This window comes from Austrofundulus limnaeus, unplaced genomic scaffold, assembly GCF_001266775.1.
Source record: "Austrofundulus limnaeus strain Quisiro unplaced genomic scaffold, Austrofundulus_limnaeus-1.0 Scaffold2336, whole genome shotgun sequence".
NCBI lineage: Eukaryota > Metazoa > Chordata > Actinopteri > Cyprinodontiformes > Rivulidae > Austrofundulus > Austrofundulus limnaeus.
Genome location: NW_013954738.1, coordinates 7,314 through 18,782, shown reverse-complemented (window position 1 = coordinate 18,782; position 11,469 = coordinate 7,314). Strand labels below are relative to the sequence as shown.

The window sequence follows — 11,469 nt, the reverse complement described above, 5'->3', positions numbered from 1 at the left end:
ATTTTGTCCATGAAAGTAATCAACAGAATCGGTGACAAAGGGCAGCCTTGGCGGAATCCAACTCTCACCGGAAACGAGCCCGACTTACTGCCGGCAATGTGGACCAGACTCTGACACCGGTCGTACAAGGACCTGACAGCCCGTGTTATTACTACTACTTTTATTTCCTGTTATCTTCTGCGCCAGTAGAGTCCCACAGACCCACAGTTAATCACGTGGTGCGAAACACACCAATTTCGATACGGCTGAAAAACCACCTCATCCTTGCGCAAAAACATTTTGTTGAAAAACGTAATTTTTTCCAAAATTGACGTGTTTCCATTGAGCAAATTTATTTTCGAAATTCTAATTTGCGCATTTTTCATGGTCAATGGAAACACAGCTTCTGATTGGCTAATTTTTTGCAAATTTGTAAAATTTCAAAAGTTATTCATCAAATGTGTTTCCATCTCTCATTTTGCCCATTAAAGTTTTTTTAAAACACTTAAAAACCACCTCCACCAACCGCCCAAAACACACCATTGGAACCGGACTGGAACATCAGTGGAAAAACAACCGGTCCGACCCGTACCTACACCGACCGTTCCGACACTACACCATGGAAAAGGGGCAACATTAGAGTATTTCTATGACAAAAAAACGAACGTTGCACAGGAGCCACACTTTATCAAAGTTGTGTACTTCCGCCCTAAAAGTAGCTACTTAAAGCCAAAAAGAACATTGAGCGTTCAACGTCAAAACGTTATCCTAACTGGGAACAGGCAAAACCTAAAAAGTTCACTGCAACTTTTACTTTGAAACATTTGCGTCCACATTCAGTGGTTGAACACCAGGGTTTTGTTTGCTACGTTTTGGAGAGCAGGATCATCGCCATCGTTCCCTCACTCGACACAACCAAAACCAAAGTCGTGGAAACGCCGAAGAACGAAGACAACATTTGAGGCGTGGATATGCATTGTTACAGAACCGTGTGTCCCAGAAAACCATTTTAGTCTGTAGTGTTGGGCAAAATATTTTATTTCTTTTAGGTCTGGGAGATTCTATGCTCAGCATTTATTAAGTGAAATGATTATGGATGCATCGGTAATCRTRTTAAAATGACATTGCAGCTCTCAGMGTCAAACCTTTGACCCTTCTCCAACGGTTATGGTCAACTATTGGCAAGAAATAACTAAACGTTTGTGTAGTTTGGGTCTTGTTGGCATGTGATTTAAGGATTTGGATGATGGTACCTACAAGTTCTCCATAAAGAACCTGAGCATTTCTGCCAAATGAAATGACTTCATGTAACAGTTTCTTTTAGGGGACACTTCTGGCCTTTTCACTTTGAGCGGATTCGATGTAAAGTGCAAAATTAGATTGTATTTGCAAATTCCTGGGATAATCAGATTCTACTTGTGTAAAAAAGTTTTTTATTCATTTTTTTTTACAATATTTTAAAAAGGTGAAAAATGTTTTCTTTAAAAAAAAACCCTGGTTAACAAGGTTATTGTCAAACAGCAAAGGAGCAATCTTTTCTTCAGAAAATATATATACACGAGGCACCTCAAGTTTGGTATAAAGTATTAATGGGAAAAATTAAAATAAAATCTCCCCTTAGAATGAGACTGAAAGCCGAGAGGTCATCGGACAACAGATTTTTACACTGTTGTAAAGTAAAAGTCCTTAAACGAATGGCTTAGTGTTGCTCCAGTGTTGCTTCTACAAAAAGAGGAAAAAAAAATAAAACATGAGGAAATGCTTGCTTAAGGTGCATAGCTAATGGCTGCAATGTTTCTCTTTTTCCTGTAAACACATGACAGCACTTCAGGCTCAAAATAATAAAAAAATAAAAATTACAACGACCTCATTGAAAGGTCTAAACTGACCAAACTTTGGGACATCACAGGAACTGATAGGCCACTCTGAAAGACAGTTTTAAGACAAAAAGAACGACGCTGAGCAGCGGCACGAGACAAAGACAGAAATTAGAAAATACTAAAAATTAAAAAGCCGCTACATTATGTGTTGTCCAGTGATGATGAAATTTGCATATGAAATCCATCAAACGTGTCGAAGCTTTGGTCATTTACTACTGACGAATGCAAAGAAAAGGCTACATCAGTCAGGCAGGCAGATAAAAGAAGAAAACACTCGTTTACGCAACAACCCGGCCATGCTTCCTTAAAACCAAGGCTCCACTCTCCCAGATCTGCTTAAATTTTTGTTAACAGAAAATTAAATAATATGGCCTTTTTTCTTTTTCTTTTTAAAATAACCCGTACAAAAAGCCAGTCCACACTGCTTCTCTTTCAGTAAAAATCACATTCAGCAGTCGCTAAAACCATTCTCTGGCATAGTTATCTGAAAACACCCACAGGTACTGTGCAGGGTCTAAAGAGTCAAAGAGGAGAAGAATCAATCAGGACATCTTCGTCTTTTCCATCTTAGAGAACACCAGATATACAGTATTAATCACTTACACACTACATACGCTCATCGATAGTCATATACATACATCGTCAGAAAAACAAGGTAGAAAAATAAAATAAAAACATGACGGAGGCAAGTATTTTTTTCTTTTTTTAAAACCACAAACTCGGAGCACTAGTTTGTTTTTTTTGTTTTTTTTGATTCTGAACAAAAACATTCACATTTCTGTTATATACACCATGTTAACGTCACAAAAACTGTAAAAAAGAACCTGGTACCTGTAGTGATGAAGGAGGGATTGTTGGTTCCACTAAACGGCTGTTTGCATAAAAAAACGGTTTACATTTTTGCATTGGATGTATTTGGCATGTTATTTTGCTGTTTTTGTTGCAGGATAAGCTAACAGTTGCGGCTAAATAGTTTTGATTTAGCACGGCTGTAGAGGAAACCGTTTCTGTGGGAATGCGAGGAAGAGGAGGGTGTCGGTGCTGTGTTTGTAGAGTCAGAAAGTTTCAGCTGATGCAGTTCACAAAAACTAACAGAGCAGGAAAGCCACTTCTTTAGTTTTTTGCTGAAAATATCTTGATTTGACGAGGAGATTATAGAATCTGACCAGGATATGCTGATCGGTAACAGGGTGGTAAAAGGCGTTAAACAGSAAGTCTCCAAAATGTCTCAAAGCATCCGTGGAAGTTCTCAATTTTTCTGGAAGTTCTCCTCTGTAGAGGAGGTTTGCAGTCTTGTTGCCTGAATTTTAAACATATTCAAAAAAAATAAATAAATAAATATAAATCTCTGCAACAAATGTTTTATTAAAACAGACAAAGGTTTGTTGGAGATGTCTCAAATTCATTTCAAATCCCTCTCAGTTGTCACAGATGTCTCAAATCTGTCCTAAATCCTTCATTTTGTTGCGGGCGTCTCAAACCAGTCTTCTGAGTTTGTCGCAAATCGTCTCAATCTGGTCTCATACCGGTATCAATTTAGTTGCAATTTACTCAGACTTGTTGTGAACCCTATAAATTTTTGTTGCAGCTCTCCCATATTTCTCCTGCTGTCCATCCACCCATCCCAGTTTCTTCCTTTCAGGGTCACTGGTGCCCATGTCCAGCAGTCACAGTGTGAGGGGCAGGGTACGCCCTGGACAGGTCGCAAGTATTTCTCCTGCATTTTTCATAATTTTGTTGAGGTTTCAAACCCTTCCAAGTTTGTCGAGATTGTCTCAAACCCGTCTCGAACCGGTCTCAATTTTGTTGCAGTATCTCTATTCCTTTTCAACTCTTCATAATTTTATCTCAGACCCAGTACAGTGTACAGTGCCCTGAGACAACGTATGTTGTGACTTGGCGTTACATAAATAAACTGAATTGAATTGAGCCCCTGCTAGTTTGTCATGAATTGTCTCAATCTTGTCTCAAACCTCTCAATGTAGTTGCAATTTACTCAGATTTGTTGTGAAGCCTATACGTTTTGTTGCAGCTCTCTCATATTTCCCCTGAATTTTTCATAATTTTGTTGATGTTTCGAACCCTTCCGAGTTTGTCGAGATTGTCTCAAACCCRTCTCGAACCTTTCTCAATTTTGTTGCAGTATCTCTATTCCTTTTCAATTCTTCATAATTTTATCTCAAACCCAGTACAGTGCCCTGAGACAACGTATGTTGTGACTTGGCGCTATATTAATAAACTGAATTGAACTGAACCCCTGCTGGTTTGTCATGAATTGTCTCAATCTTGTCTCAAACCTCTCAATTTAGTTGCAATTTACTCAGATTTGTTGTGAACCCTATAAATTTTGTTGCAGCTCTCTCATATTTCTCCTGAATTTTTCATAATTTTGTTGATGTTTCGAACCCTTCYGAGTTTGTCAGGATTGTCTCAATCTTGTCTCAAACCGGTCTCAATTTTGTTGAAATTTACTCAGACTAGTTGTAAACCCTCTAAATTGCGCTGAGGTTCTCTCCAATTTATCTCTAACTCTTCACAATTTTGTTGATGTCTCAACCTCTTCAGAGTTTGTCACAAATGTCTCWAACTCATCTCGAACCCGTCTCAATTTTGTTGCAGCATCCCCAACTTGTCTCAAACAGTTTCAGCCTCTTAGAAAATTTCCATTTCAACACAGATGGCCTAAATCTTTTATGTTTTTGTAAGGAAAAAAAAAATTGGATGCAAATAAAGTAGATCTTTCATCTGACTTCTCCTTGTTCACAAACCCAAACATTTTCAGTGCAGAATAATTCAAAGTGGCCGTACTGCTTTGTTGGTTTTAAACAGGACTGTACTTTCCTCCACTTTATGCAGCTTTTGGTTCTTAAAACTCTGAAGCAGACAAACGGGATCGGAACCAAATGGATGTTAAGTTAAAACTGTCTGAATCTGTTTGGTAGTAAATAAACTCCATAGCTTGTTGACAAAGTTTGGTATAATTATTAGTAATAATATTAATTTGAAGTGACAGCAGGAGTTTCTGTCATCATTTCAGATTCTTGTTTGTCAGTTTAGAAGTCTTTTCGTTCACCCATGTTTTTTTGTTCCACTGTTAGAAATGAACGCAGCACATCATGCAGCATGGTTTAAAGAGCTGGAAGCTGGACTTCGCAAACCGTCCCTCTTCACCTTGTTGCGTATCTGACTCCTCGTCCTAACGTGAGCTACGAGTTTTCATTTTTACGAGGTGACGAAACGCCCCAATTTAACGAGGGGGGATGTTTTGTAGTTTTGTCCGTATTTATCAGGTGAAATTAGGAACTGCTAAAACACATTTCAGACTTTCAAACTGCAGCAAAAACCTGTTTTTAAGCTAATTTAGAAATTTATTTTATCATGTACCGAATCTTGAAAACTTTTGTAACAACTTAGACGCAAAGAACATTTCAGAGGCAACATCTCAGGAGGAGATGCGCAATGATTTCGTTAAACACTTTTTGAGCATAAAAAAGTCAATTTAAAAAAAGCAAGAGACGTCTGTTATCACTTGGAGAGACAGTGTATGACTGGTCAACAGTAGTTAACAGAAAACTGTACATCTGAGCAGCCGGTGGAGTGAAGTATTCATCGGGGGAAACCGGAGGGGGATCCTAAAAATCTCATCATCAATGGGAACATCAATTAAGAAAAATAAAAAAAGGAAAGTGTTTTTGTTTTGCAATCCTTCCCAACTTGATTTGAATTTACAACAGCTTCAAATTATTCAATCAATCAATCAATCGTTTGTTAGGAAGTTCTAACACTAAAGCCTCTATTTAAACGTCATTATATAGGAACAATAAGCCAAAAAGTCTGTTTGCTGCAAGCTGTCGAGTCGCAGCAACAGCTCGACCAATTTTTATACAACCTCATTTACTGTCTGAAAACAACTCAAGCAGTAAATAAAAAAACATTAAAAAGCAAAAACAAAAGAATAATTAAGGCTAACTGGCTCCCTGATTACCATGAGAAATCAAAACTGAGCTTAACGGGATGCCAACAGGGAGCAACATCTAGCTAATTTTTTTTTTTTTTACTTTTTTTTTTTTAAATCAAATTGCTTAAAATTTCACATTTTAGAAGCTGGAATAACATCCTCCTCCACTGCAACATGTAGCTGTGTTACAATATGCCAAAAAATAATTTCAAAAACCACGAGTGGACATTATTAAAACTGGTTTTAAAAAGAGAAAAGAGAGGATCCAATCACATTATACATATTTGCCGTTCTTAGTTATCAATTAATTACACGTTTTTTTTGTTTTTGTTTTTTTTTTTAAAGGAAAGCAGTTACAAGAGAAGAGTTCTCGTTCCCAAGTCTTTGTCCTTCTGTTCTGTACAATACTACCTGCCTGCATTGTGCACGTGGCAAACAACACTGATAGGCTGAGAGAAAGTGTGAAGATACACGGAGAAGAAGAAAGAGGGAGCCCGTCAGGCTCCGTATTCACAGCTGCTGAGGTGAGGGTAAAATGTGACGGACAAACAGTTAAATATTTATAACAGTCTCTTTCATACTTTGACAAAAAGACAAAAACAAGAAATAAAAACCTCCTCTCCGAACGGAGAAACACATCCAAGTTCCAAAATGAGCAGCATCCTCTGTGTCTCCCATCCATCCATCCATCCTGGTTGTTGTCAAAGCTTGTTCTGAAGGTCGTGATGATGATGATGATGATGAGAGCAGAAGATTTTAAACAATCCAAACCGAAACATGAGAATAAAACCAGAATAGAAAAATACGTCGAAGAAGAAGAAGAAGAAGAAGCAGAGCTTGGAGGGGAAAAACTCACACTTCCACCAGGCAGCGCAGCCGACAGAAACAGTCACAGAACCAGCTGATCCTGAGCTTCTGTCCCACGCCGCCGCAGAGGTCTGAAACCTTAAACATTCCCACATCGCTGAGAGACAGTTAGACAACAAACAATCAATCCAAACAAATAAAAAAACAAACACAAAAAGCCGGAGGTGCTGTGGATCTCCCGCACGACTCCAAAGATACTGCTGCTGCGACGGCGTGACGACAACCGTCTCATCAGAAAGAAAACATTAAAAATAAAAATAAAAAACAAAAAGAGAACGGCCCTGATTCGACGGTGACGACAACTTGGCAAATCTACAATGATGTTGCGGTTGTTTTCTTGGGTCAGGAAGCAGGAAGTAGGTCACCGAGAAATGAGCAGCAAGACAACTCTGCCTTTAATAGGCTGAGGCAGACAGACAGGTTGTCAGACAGATCAGACAGGCAGGTTTCAACACGCTGCTGCTCCTTCTGACGCTCTGTAAGTACCGGGCCGTAAACACAACCGGACCACCAAACTCCGCACCCCCTCCGTCTCCGGTAAACAGGTGGTTAGGCTGCAGGACTCCGCTGACAGCCGCACCTCTCCGTGACTTTAATCTGTGGCCGTCCGTCCATCCGTCCGAAAGCTGAGGCAGAGACAGCAACGGGTCTGGTGAGCCCACCTCCCCAGGAAGAGGCGTTGAGGTGAGAGGGGGTGGGGGGAGGTCACTCGGTGAGGAGCTGCTGGAGGAGGCTCTTCTGCTGGGCCTGGTTGTTCTGGGAGCCCTGTGGTCCGGGGCCCTTCGGGGGGGCCGTGGCCCCCATGGAGCCCTGATTCAGGTAGGAGTCACTGCCGACGAGGTTCACTGTGCACTGGACGTCTGCAAACACCTGAACCTGCTGCACCTGGGGGGCAAAAAGGTTCACGTTAAAGAAGACGTGTGATTTTAAATCCTTTTTCACATTCATATCATTCAGTTGGCATCTTTTTTTTTTATTTTTGTTCTGCTCTCGGAGGAGTAAGACTCTTTTTCCTTCTCTCCTGCCCTCCCTTATCCTCCCTGCTTTGCTGCTCGGAGCCTCCCCTACGTTTTCATCTGAAACCAGAAATTATGGATTTATTTTTATGGATTTGGTTGGCTGGTCTCAAAGTTTTTACTTCCATGGGAGGACACGTCGAAGGTGGAACCTCTGTTCTGGACACATATCTGGATTCTACAGACTGGCCTGGTGGTCTACAAAAACACGTCGGTGGCTGTGTTTCCACTGCAAATGTGTGCAAAAATTTGTCGATATTCTGTTAATGTTGRAAAAAAAAAACAGTTTCACAACTGYRGTGTTTCCATTAAGTAATAAATGTTATTAAAGTCACGTGAATACGTTTGTTCTCATGATAAGTCATTACAAACATGGCAGCGATGGATGTAAACACATAGCATGTTGCTACCACGACACTAGCGCTCATCATCAGAGGAGACGTCGGCGTCTTTTATCGAGGCTTTCCAGAGACAAGTCCCTACTTGGGAGCGGCTACGTATGCTGTGTTTTTGGGAAATTGTAGTCGGTGAGTTTACTACTTTATACTACTTCTGTGATATTACTACTACTTCTACTTCCTGTTATCTTCTTCATCATCGTCTTTTTCACCAGTAGAAACAGACGGTTGTTGATCACGTGACTCCTGTGATGTGAAAAAAGTGTTTCCATTGCAGTTTTGTGAAAAACACTAATTTCGATACGGCCGAAAAACCACCTCATCCTAGCGCAAAAACATTTAGTCGAAAAACATAATTTTTTTTAGAAACTGACGTGTTTCCATTGAGCAAATTTATTTTCTAAATTCTAATTTGCACATTTTCATGGTCAATGGAAACACAGCTAGTGCAACCCAGCAATTCTGAGTAAAAGTCATAAATCTGAGGAAAAACATCTGAATTTTTAGACTGAAGTCAGAACTCAGTGACCCTAATCCTCCTTTGTAGAACTGAGATGTTTTTTTCAGAAAGAATAAAATGCAAGGCAGTTTATTTACAWGTTACACAGAGCTCCAACAGTTGATGTTGTTAAAAATATCAAATTGATTTCTCCATATGAACAGAAGTGGAACTCCAAAGTGAAACCCTAAACATGCTCCAGGTGTGGCCTCACTAACCTGCTGGTCGCTGCACACGGAGCCGGCGTTGCTGAGGTTACTGTTGCTCATGCCGACCGCCTGTCCCAGGGGAGGTAGCGAGCTGACGGCCCCGGAGCCTCCGGCCATGGAGACGGTGATGCTCATGTTGTTGTACACCCCCTGCTGGCCGAATGGCTGCCCTGCGCTCTGTCCCGACTGACTGAACAGGCTGCAGGACAGACAAACACTTCAGAGCTTACATACGTGACTTTTGTTTATGTTCCAGCTAGAAAACACTTGGAGTCCAGGTAGACCCATGAGAAAAAACACAAGTTCTAAATGTAAATAATAATAATTATAATGAGAAATGATATAATGATAAATTAATAATAGTTTTACATCGAAAAATCATATTTTATTATTTTCATCTGTTTTTCCACCATTCAGCAGCCTAATAGATTTCTGTTTTTATTGTGTATTTTATAAAAATGTCCAGTTTAATAATGTGTGAGAAATCCACAATTTTTGTTTATTCAGTCAGTATTTAACACAGCTGGCAAAATAAATTGTTAAAAAATATTGATCTGCTTCATATTTTAAAGTCAGCATAAGAGAAAACTCAGGTTTTTAGAAAATGACCGCTTATCAATGACCGTATTTATTTGTGTATAATATGATCTCATGTATAATATGACCCCCTTTTTTTAGCTTAAAAAATCATAAAACATTTAATCCTCAAACTACCTCCAATTTCATACAGACTTCAAGATTTTTCAGCCTTTGCAGTCTTTATACATATCAGTAAAATGATCATTGGACTGTTCATTTTATTTTAACAACATTTGTACTAAAAGGTATTTTGACAACAAATATATATCAGCTGTAGCAGCATCATATGAATTCTGGCATTTTACACATAGTCCACCAGGAGGCGCCAACACAAAAGCCAGAGACTTCACATGAGATTTGGACCATCTTGTAGGGGAAAAGCAGATTACTTCTTACTCGTGAGCACCCCCTCTGGTGGGGAAACCTTTTTTCAGGGATACAAACTTTTTCAGAACACCGGTAGATGGCAGCCATTACAGACGAACATGTGTTTGTTGTTGTTCCAGGAGCGGCTCGGTCACACGCTAATGTCATTAGTTTGTTATCATTACTAAAGTGCAGGACTGCTTTTTACCCCTTTTTTTCACATCATGTCTCCTGATGGATCTGTTATTATCTCACTCTGAAGCACGGAGGAGTGTCAGAGGTGAGCTCGTTTCAACTGATTTTTACAACGCGGTCTCATTTCCGGACTCAGGCATTTTGCCGATATTTCAGTTAAAATACATAAGTAAAAATATTTATCCGAGTATAGTACTACCCCCCAACTTTATGGATGATTTTATGGATTAAATTTTACGTATTATACTTGAATAAATATGGTAATCGTTAGTGATCGATTAGATCAATCAACTTTAAAAATAAATTGCATCCCAAATTTTTTGTTTTATTCTTCTTCTTATTTTTTATTTATTTCTATCTTATTATTAGACAAATATGTTTTTATACTCTTAGTATCAAACAAACAAACCAAAGGCCTGTCGTTAGAATAAAATAAATGATGAATTCATGCCGGTGGATCTCTTACCTGCCCATGCCTGCTTGTTGCCAGCTCTTCATGTCTGGTGACTGGTAGCCAGTAGGCGGGGTCTGCTGAAGCAGAGGACTCTGGGGGGTGGAGTTCTGAGGTGATAACAATGGGCTGGTGGGGCTCATCTCAGGAGGAAACGGTGGGTCTTGTTGGACCACAGCTATAGCAAAAAAAGGTTATTTTTTCCGAACTATACTTTTGACACTAACTTATGCCATAATTTAGGAAAAAAATGTAATTTTATTATTAAAATCTGTTTTTTAAACTCACCAGAACCTCCAAACTGCTGGAAGAGGCCCTGCTGTAATGAGGAGTTTGCGTTGCTGTCGAACTGGCCCTGCAAGCCACCCATCAGCGTCTGGTTGTTCAGGGGGACTCTGACGGGCAGCTTGCTGTCCAGAGGGCCCCCCGACAAGGGGCTGAAGTGACTCGGTGAGGTAGGGGTGTTTCCCGCCATCGGGTTGTAACCGGGCGGGAAGTTGAACTTCTGTTGAGACATGGTGGGGGACACCTTCGGGACCCTGGCGGTGCCGGTGGGTCCCGCGGCCCCCGGCGGGGCGCCTGCCATGCTCTGTCTTATGAGCATGACCTTCTGCTGGAACAGCTGGCGCTGGCGGTGCTGGATGCTGTAGAGCTCCCTCTGACGCTGGGCCAGCATCTGAGCGTTGAGCGGAGGCTGCTGCGCACGCATGGGAGGAAATATTCAGTCCACGCAAAACAAAACGTACAACAAACAGGAAAAAATGTAAAAAATGGACGATTATTTGAAATTTAGTACTTCGTTCTAACTTCATTCTAACTTTGCAGGACATTAAGCTTTTAAAGTTTAATAAACAGGCTGAAAAATGAAAAAATAAATAAAAAATTTAAATAAAAAAAGAAACAATACTGTGTTTATTATAGCAGAGATTCTTAACCTGTGGGCCGTGAGTGCCACCTTGAGGGCCTCAAAAGAACAACAGTTTTTAACTTTGGGCCTCAGAGCAAGTACACTTCGCCGCAGCATGCAGAACGGGGCGGTTACAGACCTTTCCGTCAGTCCCATACCTTATAT

The 11,469-nt window shown here is 40.2% G+C and overlaps 1 protein-coding gene across 1 annotated transcript in view; it reads right to left on the bottom strand.

Moving 5' to 3' along the window:
• Positions 1-5,384: 5,384 nt before the first annotated feature.
• LOC106510818 (nuclear receptor coactivator 1) overlaps positions 5,385-11,469 on the bottom strand; it is a gene marked incomplete at its 5' end in the record, with an annotated part of 12,920 nt that continues 6,835 nt past the window's right edge. Inside the window, 4 exon segments of the mRNA XM_013999543.1 lie at positions 5,385-7,569; positions 8,816-9,005; positions 10,413-10,575; positions 10,686-11,094. Coding sequence (XP_013854997.1) covers positions 7,390-7,569; positions 8,816-9,005; positions 10,413-10,575; positions 10,686-11,094 — 942 coding nt within the window. The 3' untranslated portion in view covers positions 5,385-7,389.